The sequence below is a fragment of the Buteo buteo genome, chromosome Z, assembly GCF_964188355.1.
Source record: "Buteo buteo chromosome Z, bButBut1.hap1.1, whole genome shotgun sequence".
In the NCBI taxonomy this organism is placed as follows: domain Eukaryota; kingdom Metazoa; phylum Chordata; class Aves; order Accipitriformes; family Accipitridae; genus Buteo; species Buteo buteo.
Window position 1 is genome coordinate 37966843 of NC_134204.1, and position 15167 is coordinate 37982009.

The 15167-nt window shown below is 40.1% G+C and overlaps 1 protein-coding gene across 3 annotated transcripts in view; it reads left to right on the top strand.

Annotated features, from left to right (window-relative positions):
• The window catches only part of ADAMTSL1 (ADAMTS like 1), a 476591-nt gene that overhangs the window by 371743 nt on the left and 89681 nt on the right, over window positions 1–15167 (top strand). For all 3 annotated transcript variants that reach the window (XM_075019771.1, XM_075019770.1, XM_075019772.1), the window contains 4 exons: window positions 5173–5223; window positions 9330–9534; window positions 10813–10960; window positions 14961–15045. In XM_075019771.1, coding sequence (XP_074875872.1) covers window positions 5173–5223; window positions 9330–9534; window positions 10813–10960; window positions 14961–15045 — 489 coding nt within the window. The remainder of the gene's footprint in view (window positions 1–5172; window positions 5224–9329; window positions 9535–10812; window positions 10961–14960; window positions 15046–15167) is intronic.

A 15167-nucleotide genomic window follows, 5' to 3' on the forward strand; every position in this document is an offset into this window, starting at 1 on the left:
AAAAACCTTGAATTTTGGGGCAGGGTAAAAGGCATTTAAATTAAGCTAGAAAATTATTTTGTCTGAACAGGCAGGGAGGGCAGGCCAGGAAGCATTTGTCAAATTGTTAAAAGATGTGAATAGCAAAGCAAATTCATCTCTTAGGAGGTAGTTTATATTAAATAAAGAGGAAGAAAGGCAGAAAGGAGCTGTCAGGATGCATCAGATAACAAACTATAAGGTTGGAGAGTAGTTCTTGTACTGCTATAAGCATCAAATGCAGATATCTGTCTGCCCAAGATGAAGTTACAGGAAATGTAGTCTATTTAAGTCCTAGAAGAGACCAAAACTGCAGCAAGTAGTAAGATGGTCATTTACAGAGATTTTCACTGGCTATTCAGTTGTTAACATTTAGTAGTAGAAAATAACAAATTTCCACCTTTGTATCAAAACATTGCTCATCCAAAACACCATAAAATATTTAACTGAATATAAAAGGAAGGATTTTTAGAAGCACTACAGTTGTGCTACAGGAAGGAAGTACTTTTGCTGCTTCCAATTGATAACACCCATTTCAAGCCTGTAAAAAGATTAGTTTTTAGCAGTCTATGGCAATGATAAGTAAACCATATGTGTCTTAGATTTTGAAATCTGTACACCACAAACAAGTCATTTATTATAAAGGTGACATACTGTTGTGCTGAACAGACATACTGTCTAAAGTGTGAGGTTTTTCTGGAGGTTGACACAGAAGGATAGCTTTCTTGGCAGTCCTTTGCATTTTTAAGTGGATTATTTAAGTATCCACTGACATTCCATTTAAAAATATTTAGGTAGGGGACATTGGTTTTTACCAACCCGCAAAGTATTAACACCATATAAAAGGATATGTAAACACAAAATACATGGTAGCTCTTCAAGTTCCACATTGATAGAGTGCAGTGTGATAAGATGATCACAATACTATCTATATCTGAGGATTAGGTACGGTGGTCCAGAAACCAGAAATGTAACTCATACTGGTAGCGTAACTGAGAATTACGATACCACCTGCAAAAGTAGGCATTCAAAAGCCAATGTTGCCTGTACCTGTGGTGTAACCATAGATGTCATCTTCCCCAGCTCTGAATGGAAATAGTGATAGTTTTACAGAGTAACCCATGGGAAACATTAACAGATACTGTCTCTCTGAGAGCCTCAACACCTGTTTCTCAAGGCAGAAAGCGTTCTTGTAGCACAAGGTGATAATGTCACACTGCAGCATCTTCACAGAGCACTCTAAGGGGAGGGTCAGTATCACACACTGCCTTAGGGTCAGGACTTATAGTGTTAAACTGGAGACTTTTTCGCAAGCCTGTTGTCTGTCCAGTGATAATCATGGCTCTCAGGGAGATGTTCAGATCCTAAACTCTTGTCTTTTGTGATGAACTTTTTCAGGTCTTATTAGTATCTTAGGCCTGCTTCGGACCATTGCTTATATGGCATAGTCCCTGCCATGCAGATCATTTACTCTCAAGTCTGACAGATTTCAGCAAAGTTCTAAACCTTCGCTGGGCAAGTCCTCATTAGGAAAGAGGTGTAACAGTTCTAGCCATCCGGGAGTGTGAGCAGCCCTGGGGCTGCAGCACTGCACACAGGAAACCCACAGGAAAAGAGAGTCCGCAGCAGAAGTGAAGGCTGTGAGCCCGAGGCATGCGAGTGTCCTGCAGAGGCTGGGCACTGGCACAGCAGGACGTGGGAGCACCAGCACAGGAGCGTCAGGCACCCCTCCCCACTCCCAGCCTTGGCACATCGTCCCCATGCAGGGTCACACCACCCTGAGGCATCTCCGGGGGAGATGTCCTTTCACTCTGCTGGCTCTTCTCCCAGTTCTAGCCCCCGTGCCCCTGCTCGGCTGAGCAGGTGGCCAACCTGAGAGCAGTGGTCATGCAGGAGAGGGAGGCAGGAAGGGCTGCAACCTTGCTGGAGAGAGAGTCATCAGGGAGCTACAGGAGAGAGGCATTTGCGCCTGTCATTCATGCTAAGAGGGTAGCTTAAGGAGGAAAAGGAGCTACCAGGGAAGATGACACCAAACATGACTTTCAAGGAACGCAGCTGCGGGCACCCATCCCAGGGGAAAGCCGAATGTTTGCAGAGATGGCAGGCCTGGGTGCAGCACACCCACCTCTGGTATGTGCAGCTCCCACTCCAGCTGGACATGTGCCTTGAAAGAGCAACTGTGCTGAAGCTGACAGAACTCAGGAGGAAAGCAAACCAACCTGCAAAGTATATGGCACAACTTGTTGGTCTGAAAGGCATGGGAGATTTCAGACATATGAGACACGACAGCTCTTCAAAATTATTTGCTTTGTGCTCCTGCTCCTGCCAAAGCAGGTTTGCTGTAGGTGTTGTGTGAATGAGTCCTGTTAGCTACTCCCACATCAGCCAGAAATCTCAGTATAGTGGAGGAATTATTACTATTTTCTCTGTTCATTTAGCACACCATCTCCTTTGCTTTGTCTGAGTAATGTAGAGTGAACAAAGCCCATAAACTAGATCTCTTCCATCTTTTTATAGGAGTATCATGGACTGACAGACTTATGGAATTTAAACCACTTTGTCCAGCCAAAAATACAGGATTCACCAAAGTAATCTCTAAGTTGTTTTTTAAATAGTTCATTTAGGCTTGGGGTTTTTTTGTGGAACACACACAAAAAAACCCACACAAGACTAGCTAGGCAAGATGCAGTTGCCATTGATGGTACAATGACCATCTGCTGTTTTGTTGTATCTTCAAGCTGATTTTTAAAGTCATAGATTAAGCCATTGTGTATTATTGGGGGGGGGGTCTTTTTTCCTCACTGTAACCATGGGACTTATGTTGCTGGGGATCATTATCTTGCAGTAACAGAATGAGAGCCTTTCGCAGCCCCTCACATATGCACAAGCACAGTGTCAGTAATTCTGTGGAGCTCTATACCATTTACAGAAATGTAATTTATGTATGCAAAATTCTTTGAGGGTCAAACCTTTCCAATGACAATATTAATCTAGTGCTTTGTAAATGTTATATAGTCTTCATAACAGTGTTTGGATGTGGTACGGTTATTTCCATTGGAATGGCCTTGGTTATCATGCATTCTAATGCATGTAGACCAGGATTATGCATACAGATCATGTTTATTAGAAAGAAAACATTTCTCACTGCAATGAGTGAGAAATGTTTTGAAATCTATTTCTTTCTTAGGCAGCAGATGCTTTTATAGTATAATTATTTCATTTCTGAACTTGGGTTTTCCAAGTTTTTCCAACCACTCCTCAGCAAACTAATGAGCTGGAAGGTGCAAAAGGCTTCAGAGTGGAACTTTAGCAGCAGTGGTAGAAAAGTCAAGAAAACAGCAGAGATTTCCAAAAGCATGAGCAAAAAACCTCAGAAAAAGTCCCCTTCCAACTTCTTAAAATACTAGTACACAATTTGTCAAACTTCTCCAGGCATTTACCCATCAAGCTAAGTCTGAAAAGACTTGTTCATTGGCCATATTCTAAATGACCAATTTGTCTTTTCCAAAGTTTCCCAGTAGCAGAATTGCCTCTCCTAGATTTCTAGATTTTTGTGGAGACAGGCAGCTCTCTGAAGATGCAAATATGCACACTCATGCAGAGGGCTCCTGAGACTGCAGAGGCTGCTAATCTTAGAGGGAGTTGTCTAGTCCCCATCACACATTCCAAGGGCTCCAGCATCTTTGCATGCTTTAGCTGGAAAATTCCAGCATGCTGACCTGGCGCTGACTCCTTGCTGTGAAAACACAATGGGATCCATTCTCCTATCACAGACAAGTTATGCACATAAAAACCCTGTTGACTGAATGGAGAAAAGACCCCTTTAGTCTTAGCATGACAAGGCTCCTTTGAATCCTTACATTCATTTTTCATAGCATTTTTCAGTGAACTGTGTTGAGGATGGAGAATACTTTCTCCCTTCTACCTCCATTGCTCCTTCCCCCTTGCAGAAATCCATAGCAGCATACCTAGCACTTCTTATCTGTATGTGGCTCTCAAAACCCACCTTCATTCTTTTCAGTCAGTTTCGTCTCTCTGTAGCTTGCATAGGGACACACTTTTTATTTTAATGTAAGTGGCATTCACTCTTTGATAGTTCTGCCGACCTGCCCCATCCAAGTCCCCTGTTACACAGTGGCTTCAATTAAACTGATAGATGAGGTGCTCTGGGATCATCTATTTAATGTTAATAGATATACCTGGCAATTGGGAAACAACACGGGTAGAGTTACTCTAAGTCAGAATCCATAAAAAGTGCAGACAAAAGATGAAATTCCAGACTAGCAATTCAGTGAGACCCTGTAGTTGCCAACAAGTCAAGTGACATCTATTTCACACATAACTGGCATGATAATGGTTCAGATAATAACTAATTTTGACCTACACTATTGCCTTCAATAACCTTTAGATGTTATATTATTTAGACACTATACCAATAACACTATAGCAATCCAAGCCAACACCACCAAACCAACCAACCAAAAAACCAACATGACATGTTACTCTTCTCTTCAGCTCCTTCTTTCTTCCAGAAAAACCCAAATAAAGAGACAGGTTCTGAAGCTGAATAATATTGGGCTGATTTCAGGTGGAGAGACAAGAATTACAGATTTTGAATTCTTGCACGGGGATTCCCCAAATTTCTAATCCCAACCCCTGTAAAAGCAGATGTTTTATCCGAAGGGCAGAAACAACCATATAATAGTTTAAAAAAGGGTTTGATCTAGAGTTCTCTGAAGCAGATAGAGGTTCCCCTATTGTCTTCAGTGACTTTGGATCCAAAGTCCAAGAAAGTATTTAGTGTAGAATTATTTTTTTTAATGGCAGATAGTAACCTCATAATTTTAAATAATATTTGGACAACTCATTTGGGGAGTTTGTGGTAATGGATTGCTTCTTAGTCAAACAGTAATATATTCATAAGAATAAAGTAGTAATCAGTGGTTTATTCTTTGAATGACTCAAACAGTAGAATGGGAGCGTAAGTTTTGTTTTAAGTGTGATAGCAACTTTGGTAAAATATCTTGTTTGTTTGGGGTTTTGGGTTTTTTTGTAATATTGTGTAAAAAAAAAAGTTGTATGATGTAACCATTTAGTGTTTATTTTATTATGTGTACCTTCTACTCAGAGGGTTGGCATTATTGTTCCTAACAGTGATGGATACAAGCAGATCATGCCCTATGACCTCTACCATCCCCTTCCTCGGTATGTAAAACAGTCAACCAGATGCTAGGATTAACAAACACATTTACTTCTTTTTTTCATGTCTCTGCATTCGTGCTTTGCTCTCAAACTAAGTTAACAGATGCTGCTTTTCTCTTGCTCTCAACTGCAGATTAACCTAGAGATGTTCAAGTGCTAACCTGTTGTTCTAAATTCTGTTCATGCAGAACTGAAACAACATTCTAGCTGAAGCAGCAATGCAGACTTATTAAGTGTGTGGTCCCTTTCTCTCCCCCCACCCCCCTTTTTTTCTCATACCTTTCTTTTTTCTTCCGTTTACTAATCTCTGAACAGGACTATAACCTGTGGTTTTGTAATGAACCATCACACTTTCTCTCTCTCTCTGGCAGTGCTGCTTCTTGCATGCTTACAAATTCTGAGATTTTGGGTTTAGACAGTATTAGTGTTGTGTTCTGATCCTGCAAACCCATGCTAATGCCTTCCCCAGGGGCATTAATCCATTGGCTTTTCTAAGGAATCAGAGATCAGGGGCAAGAATAGGATAAAGGCCTGATTTGTATTATTAATTATCTCACAATTAAAATGTCCTTAATGTAAGACTTGAGGGTCTCATGGAAATAATCACAAGTAATTACTCTTAAAGCAATGAATAAGACTGGTGCTGATAAAAATGTTTGTTAGCTGAAGGATAATAACCTTTTGGTTTTGAAATACTGTCTGGACATGCAATAGTATTGTGCTGTGTTTCCTTCTTCATTAATTTATTGTGTCATGGAGTATGTAATCACAGAAAGAACCCCATAGGCAACTTGTTAGTCTCATCCTGCTGAGGAAATGACCTCCTTCAAACCATGGGGAGGCCTAATGCAGACAGCTTTCAGCATCAGTGTGCAAGCACAGCGCATTCACCTTCAACAGAGTCTCTGGCCAAGTCATGGACCCACCCCAAACTGTGACTGAGAAGGCAAGGAGGAGAGCAGCTTACCTGCCAAGCATTATGGCTGCCATTCATGCTGACAGCCTTCTGACATGCTGACAGATCAAAGATCTGTGTCATTTGGATTTTCTCTTCCTAGCTAAGCACTTATGGTTATTTACACACAGTCATTATCACCACATATTTGTGAGATATACTTGTAAAATATATCTCTGCATCTAACTCCTTTTTTCTGGAAAACACTTTTCTCTGTTCTTTATTTAAAAAAAAAAACATACATACCTCCTAACCACAAAAATTAAACCTCTGTTAATAAGCAATATAGAAGCTAGAATATTAATACAGGGTTTAACACTCTAGCTTTGAATAAAATGGATTTTATTTCAATTGTGTACAAAGGGCATGTACATTGACAAAAGATGGAGAACAATTTTAATCAGAGGATGATTCAGCAGTACTTAACATTGAAGGGACTGCATTTAAGGAAAAAGCATCCTGAGCTGGCAGCTAGGCAGAGGCTTTTTTACTGCTGAAGAAAATCCAAAATAAAGGATCAAAATGCCCTAAGGTATTTGGCTTTCAGTAACACTGAAAAAAAAAAAAAAAGAAAAAAAAAATCATTCCCTGAAAATGATCAAAAGGCTGAGACTGTTTCTCAAGCTGTTCTGGATTATGGTCTCACCCCATAACAGTCCCTTTACATTCACTCTCCCAGCCGCACTATTCTCCTTTAACCACCCCCCCCCCACCCCCCCCACCCCCCCCCATCGATTGCTCGGGCTGCAGCTGCTGGCTGGGACCTCTCCCCTCCTTTTTCTCTCTGCTGTTTTGCTGCTGCTTTCCCTCTTTTCCGTCTCCCTCACTCCCATATGTGCTCCTATGAGCTCACAAACAGGGGTCAGGTCTTCCTCCCTCCCCCAAGAGGAAGCACACAGCCACATATCTCTTCTCCAAACCTCAGAGGCAGCAGAAACTGAATAGACCACGAGGCTGGCATGAGACAGAGACAAGGCAGGGGGATATACAATGTCTTTCTTCTGAACCTGCAGAGTTTAGGCATCCCCCCCCCCAAAAAAAAAAAAAAAAAAAGAAAAAGAAAAACAACCAAACCAGAGAGGCCCTGGTTGCATTACCTGTCTGAGACTGGTACCTAATACCAGGGACAGAGTAGAGCAACAAAGACTCTGGCAGAAGTGGAGAGCAAATCTGGGAAGGCATCTTTGCAAGATTTCCCTACTGCAAACCCTCAGCCTTGAATTGTATCACAAAGAGGGAAAGGTATGGTTTAGCGGATATAGTGCTCACTTTTAATGCACCACCAATTACTTTCATAAATTCTCTATGTTGCTCCCCTTGTACCTTGAAAGGAGCTGTGACACTGCTTTAAGAGCTGTGCAACAGAGAAACTTCACCTTACATCTTACACTCGTACAAAACCCGAGGACCAAACTGCTTGCCTAGATTTAAGCTGCTTGGTATTACTGAGGTTGCCTAAGGCATCTGGAAACTTGTCCCAAAGACTCCAGGGAATGCCCTGGTGCCATCACTTTTTATGCCTGGGAAAAGCTGGCTCGGGCTGGCTGCAGCAATTCCTGCTGTTCATGAGTTTCAGTCAGAGGCCTCTTCATTTAGATTTGTGATGGTGAGATATCTAAGCTGTATGCTGGGAAACTTGTTCAGTAGTGACACAGGTAACACATTTGAACTAAAAACATTGCTAAAATTAACTGTTTGTGACATATGTGGCTTATGCTGAGCACACAGTGATGGATACGGCATGGTGTAAACATGGTTTCACCACTTCTCAGTGGTAAGTCATAGAATTAATCAGTGGCTTTACCATTCATAAACAGGTATTAACATAAGCCATTTCACATTGAGTTTTATGGCAGTTTCAGCTAGTAGCCCAGTGTGGGTAGTGTTTAAGTGTACTGGAGCTGATGAGAAAAAGATGGGTTGATGTGCTGAAAATCAGAAGGAAAGATAAGCATTTTTCATATTGTTTAACAATCTTGGTGGTCCTGCAATTGTTAATAAAAATAATTCCTTTGTTTTAAGTGGGAGAAAAAATCCTCACCTTTCCCTTTCTTTCCTTCTTGCCTAAAAGAGGAAACAGGTGGAGGTTTTTCCACAAAAATTATTTTTTAAGTAAAAAAAATGAAAATTTATGACCAAAATAATTGTTTCAAACATTATTTCTAATGTCCTTATCAAAAGGATATCAAAAGGACATATATTCATTTCAAAAGAACATTTGTCTTTGAAAAAAAAAAGATTTTGTGAAGTGTTTCCAGGTAGATAGAACATGCACACTTTTATACCATCAGGCATGCACAGGAATAGCCACACTGGATCATGACAACAGTCCCGGGTCCTCTCTGTGACAATGCCTTGAATATAAGAGAGGAAATAGCAGACTATTTTATGTATGTAGAGAGACAGGTACACATATAAAACAATGCCTACAGTACTGTATAAACTATGCCTACATTATTGTATATTCATCACTGTAAAAAAAGGATTATCCTTGTAAGTATGCATAGCTTTTCACATTGTTCTGTGGATTTGTCATTACATTCTCAAGTGGCACCTGTAGAGAAAAGATGGTTTCTCAGTTCCTCTCACTGCCTCAACTGTAAGGAAACAAGACCCATGTGGTTTAACCATCAGAGGCCACATACCCTATTAGTATAGTCACATCTTCTTTTTGGTAATTTCCTCCCATCTTTTTTTTCTTCAACTCAATTGTTTCCCTGGAAAGAAACATTGCTGTTTCCCTGTATGTTCTTGCAAAAGGAGCATCAGCTTCAGAGCACACTAAGCTTCCAGTGATTTGTGACAAAGATTCCTCAGAACATGACAAATTGTGATGATATGGTAATCCCATCAATTAAATAAAAGGAATTAAGTTAAAAGTATTTAGAGTTTCTGTAGTAGTAGTCACTGGGTTAGTGGGAGAGAGGAGATTTCATATTTACTAACCTGTGATTTAGAGACAGGAGCCATGAGAGTGCTTTGCTGTTTTGGCCACTTATGAAAATATATATATGATTAATTTTTACTGACATTAATCAGAAAAAAAACCCTCCTGCAGATAGAAGTTTATGCATTTGGGGGGTGCAGGTGAGGGTGGGGGCAGCAGGGGTTCCTTTTCCTGATGCCTCTCTGTTCTGGGCTTTTTTTTCCCTAGATGGGAAAGTACACCCTGGACTGCCTGTTCCTCATCCTGTGGAGGGGGCATTCAAAGCCGCAGTGTCTCATGTGTGGAAGAAGACATTCAGGGACATATCAGCCCCGTGGAAGAATGGAAATGCATGTATACTCCAAAGATGCCTGTTGTCCAGCCTTGCAATATATTTGACTGCCCAAAGTGGCTTGCTCAGGAATGGTCTCCGGTAATCAGCTTAGCTTTGTTGATTTTGTATTTACAGCACTAAGAATATATCTCATAGTTTAGTGAGCTTGTGGAAGTAGGAACATTCACTACTTTTCTTTCCTTATTACCATGACCTTTGTTCTAAATTACATTATTTGTCTAACTGCAAAGTAAATACTCAGGAATAATGTACTAATAAGATTAACATGGTTAAGGAGAATGATGGAAAAATATATCAGATCTGTAATGTTAATTAGTGAACTTCTACTAATAATAGACTAGGAACAAAAATGAAATATACAAAAGAAAACCAGTAAGCATGTAATGGTATCTCTTTATTACAACTTTTCAGCCATAAACTGAATATAATGAATTGCTGAGAAATTTCCAGAAATACACAAAGCGATAAATTACTCTGCTCTTTGATGCTTGCAGTTGTCTGTTCCTGATTCACCATTCCTTCTTTTTACTTTCAAAAGTAAATGTCTGTGAAATGTCTTTCTACAAAAGTAGAAAAGTATTTCGATTTTGTACATAAAGACTTAATTCTAAATGTAGTTTCTCACCACCCTAGTTTCTTAACAAGTAAAATGGGTTTTAGAAGCTAAGCTAGCTTATCCGCAGTTGAGGTGTTCTTCACTGATTGCTAAGTGTTTAGTGATTTCCAGATGAAAGCTGCTATCCAAAAGCAAAGTAATATTGGTAGTGTCCATAGCCCTCCACACTGGTTGGTAGTTTTGATCCTCTCCTGTACAACCACTTCTGAAACAATCTGTACAGGGGGAAAAATTGTTGTACCTTACCAAATATAAATGAAAAAAATACTAAAGAAAGCGTCTGAGGGAAGAAAGCCCAAATAGTTTCTCATTCTGTTCGGTGCCATGTTCCAAAATAGCTGAGTGTCACCTCTGTTAACCCATAAGCCCCAGTACTTTGTGCAAGCAAAGCAGAGTGGCTCCAGATGAAACTGATGGCGTGTTACTGAGCATATCCAATATGGGACAGATGGCCACAAGCCAAGTAGCCAACTCTGAGAGAGTGATACTGTGAGAGAAATCCAGCAGCAAAATGTCCAAACCAAGTAAATGTACAGAGAAAAAAGGCACAAATTTCTGTCAGTTTTATACCTCATCCATAACTACCAAATATTATGATGAATAACTTATGTTCAGGGCTCGGTGTTTCTGCATCATATTTTGCTCACTGATGTACACATACTTGTATTGCATATTCACCTTTTATTTATCACTCCTGTAACATATCACATGCAACTTCTTTTATCTTTTTTTTTTCCCAGTGCACTGTGACCTGTGGACAAGGACTCAGGTACCGTGTGGTCCTTTGCATTGATCACAGGGGGATGCATACAGGAGGCTGTAGTCCTAAAACAAAGCCACACATAAAAGAAGAATGCATAGTACCCACTCCTTGCTACAAACCCAAAGGTAACACAGCAGAATGGTTCACGTACATTTTTCAGAGCTCTTCCATGTTGAGCAGTTTTGGTTTGTTGCTGGTAGCACTGTTTCCACCTGCACTCAGTTGTGAATTTGCACCTTTAAAGGCCTGCCATTCCTATTCCAGTCTGCCTGCTAACAGCCTGAAGTGAATGCTGGCCCCTTCCTCTTTCTTACAAGCTCCAGGGTTTCCACTGTTAACTTGTGGTACAGCAGACCAAGCAATATAACTGTAAATTTGACCATTGTGTAAGCAGGTTTGACCTCACTGATTGTGTCTGGGCTAAATTTGCCCTGTATTTTAAAAGAAATAAATAAATAACATTTATGGTAGATAAATGTAACCATAATTTTAAAGTGCCTGTTCATAATTTGGAGCTTGAAATAGGTCAGAAGCAAGCATTGTACATCCCAAAATGAAGTTCCTCTTACTAGCAAGGCTGCAAAATTTGGCAGACTGTTAGACTTGAAGTGTCTTATAGCAAGGAGTACTCAGTTTGTATAGAAATGTTTCTTGACCTGGGCCTCAAACAGAGAGTAATACTGGGGTAAATGCCCCACATTTTGTTGAGAGAAGGATAAAACATTTCTGCAGCTGTTTGGACATTCTTTTGGGGTAGGAATGTTAGAAAAAGTCCTGGAGACTGGATTGGATTAGTGGGCAGTGGCCTAGTGCTGCAGACACAGTTATTTGACCATTTCCACAGGTATATGAGTGTACATGTGTTTGTGTGTGTACACAGCTCTATCAATACAACCTCTGTGTCTGTATGCTGACTAACTTACGGACACTTTTGGGCTACAGCACTGCATGTGAACTTAATTTCCCTAAACTGGAGACTTAAACCCCACCATAAGAAGAAATAAATTTCTTTTAAAAAAATGAATTGCCATCCTGATACATATTAAGAGCACTTATTATGAAGCCCTGTGAAATAAGAGTGATCTGTGACCTTGTGCTGGTCCAAGATGGAACAGTGAAATTTGGAATTTTAATTTCTGCACTCAGTGGCCAGTGATGGGCACACTTGCCAAGTTTCAAGATTCCAATTTATCTGGACCATGAGAAATCACTGTGTATGCCAGCCACCAAAATGGCAAAACCCAGGCCACAGGGAGTCTGGAGAGTAGAGTATGTTTGGATTGTATTTTGCTGGCCGACATGAGCTCACTCCGTCCAATTTGCAAGATGAAAAAAAAAAGTCCCTGTGGCTGTGTTAGCATGACTCTGAGCCTGATACAGAGATTCAGTGGGTTTGGGCTCAGTCAGTGAGCTGCTGTTATGGGGCTGTATCTGTTTATGGTGTTCAGAGCACAGGTAAAGCAAGATCCTGTCTGCCTGCAGCATACGTGTAAGCAAAATGCACTAAGACACAAAAAAATCAGGTGTTGCAAACCACCCACAACTGACTTCTGCCTAGGGAACCTGAGAAGGCTGCAGGACCAGCTAGGAAATCTTTCCTTACCTGCATCTCTTCAAGAAATCTCTTCCAGTGGGACTTGCCTGGGAACAAAGTAAATTGCTGTTTGCTGGAAGACCACCCTTGCAACATATTGGCATCTTTACCCTGAATAAACTCTTGTGCTGCCCTTTGCACTACATACATAATTAATTTCTGATTGTAGGTGGTTATTTCTTTCTCCCATTTTTTCCCATGGGATGGAAAGTCCTACAAAAAGCATACTGTTTTGCTTGGGTTTAATTTTACTCCTCATCTTGGTTCTACAACACTCTCACAGTTGTCCCTCCATAATGCAAGTGGTAATGTTTGAAGACCCATGCATCTGAAGGCTGAACCATGCTTTCAGAAGAGAGTTGGACCAGATGATATCCAGAGGCCTATTCCAATCCAAATCTATTTATGTGTTGGAATTTTGTTGTTTCTATTTCACAAATCTAGAGTTTAGAAATTTAGAGCAGTAGAAGTAGCAAAGTACCTCTCCTCTACTGAATGTTTTAATCTTAGCCTGCTTTTTCCTTCTGGAGCTGAATTAATATAAAGCAGAAAAACAATCTTCCTAGATGACTGAAGCAGCAAGACAAAAAATGTGGAATTCCCTCTTCTTTTAACACACTGTGCTAAACAGAAATAGAATGCAAATAGTTCATGTAATTTATTTCATTTTAGTTTATTCAAGCACTTAGGCACTTTATCTTACACCAATAATGGGAAAAAAATAGGATATCCCTGGATTAAGTAATGATTTTCAGTTTTAATAAAGTAGGTGTATTCATCTAATACAACTCTCTGTAAAATATAGGATTTAAGTGTTTTTATTGGAACAGTTTTATAAAAGAAGAGATTTTACTTTAATCTCCAAAGGTAACAGTTCCTCCTTAGCTTATGTTAGGAGTGCTTTTTAGTCTTTCCTTTTTTTTTTTTTTTGTCAAAGCACACTGTACAACATCAACATTTCTAATCCTCTAACAAATTTTACAGTGTAGATGATAATTAACTATACCTCTGAAAAGTTATTTTAAAAGTCACATAACAGACAAACGTACAAAAGAGCTTTTGCTTTTTATAAGCAGTTGCATCCAAGCAAAAAAAAGCACAGAAGTAAGATCTAGCTTTCCAAAACCCATAAAACAAGCTGCAGAACATATAAATAGAAATATCTCCTACATATTTTGGATAACAAATGCAGTAAAATATAGATTAAACTAAGAGCTGTGCTGGCAAATATTCATCCTTAAATAGCACTAATAAATATGTTAAAGTAAGCGCTTGGCCAGCTATTTCTAAGAGAGAGGCATAGTAACTCTATTACTGTCCCTTTTTTCTTCAGTTAATAACTTGCTCCAAGAAAATTTGCTTGACTAAAGTTGCAGTAGCTGTGTAATCAAGTTGTAAGTTGTTATTGCTCTATGATACAACTGACAGGTGGGAAATTTCGTGTGCATATGTGAAAGGCTCACTGTTGTGCGCAACAGAGTCACAGAAAATTCCTGACTATTCTGAATGACATTAATCTGCTCCCGTTGGCAAGTACAAATCCAGGCATTATGTAAACCTGAAAGGCTTAGGTGATTTGTGAGTGGCAAATAGGTCTGGCCCTGGTTCTCCTCAGCAGTCTGAGTGTCACTCCCTTTTATCTGTGTTTTTTCCCCTGATCCTAGCCCAGAAAGTTTTGTTGAAATGCAGAGCTCCTTCTCAAATTATAGTACCAAATTTGTTCTTGCTTTATACCCCTGTGGAGCTAAAACAGTTCCACCACCTTCAGCTCAAATACTCCACTTTGACGCTGCATGAAAGCGGAGTTTGGCTTGTGAAGCAGCATGGCCCTGCACTCCCCAGAGCAGAGCAGCTCATTACACTGTGTGCACATCCTGGAGGGGAAGAAAAGCAGCTCTACTGTTTTCCATCAGAAATGACAGAAAAAGTATCAAGCTCAGTTTTTTAAATCCACATAGCTGATGAACTGATAAACTTAAAGTTGAAAAGTATAGCTGGGCCATGTTATTACAGTTTTTCTGTTTTTCTGTGGTATCTCTCATCAAATGAGGATTTTCCTCCTTTTTGTAACCTATCAAAACCAAGCTTAATGTGTCTTCTAATGTTCTAAAATTTAAGGGTAAACACAGGGATTTTATACATTTTGCCTTTGCAATGTCAATGGAGGCCTGTTACACTTGCAAGACTCCCTCCAAAAAATACTTTCCAAAGGTCCGACTTTTACAGCCCAATTGTATGGTCTGAAAAGTGATTTAATACTCCTTTCTGGCTGTAGAACACCATAGCCCTTCTAGCTGCAACAGTGAACTATCTGGTCCTATAACCTTATAAGCGTTATAGTCCAGGTGACAAAGGAGTTTTGTTCTCTCTCTCCTGCTCGCCTTTCTCTCTCTTTCTTATTTGTGCTCAGCCTCTACATGGATGAAGGCACACGTGAGTCACAGGCATGATCGACAAGAGAGGAGAGGCTGACACATGTAGCAGCATTGCTGAGTGCTTCCTATTTTCACATGCTTGTGCTTGTTCCATAGAGAAACTTCCCGTGGAAGCAAAGTTGCCATGGTATAAGCAGGCTCAAGAGCTGGAGGAAGGAGCAGTGGTGTCTGAAGAACCATCGTAAGTCTTAAAAATTTGCTTACAACAGGTTCTCATGATGTGGGGATCTGGGGCTTGTGCTGAACTAACACTGTCTCTTGAAATTGTAATTTGCTTTCATTGGAGTGTAATGTAAAGGCTAA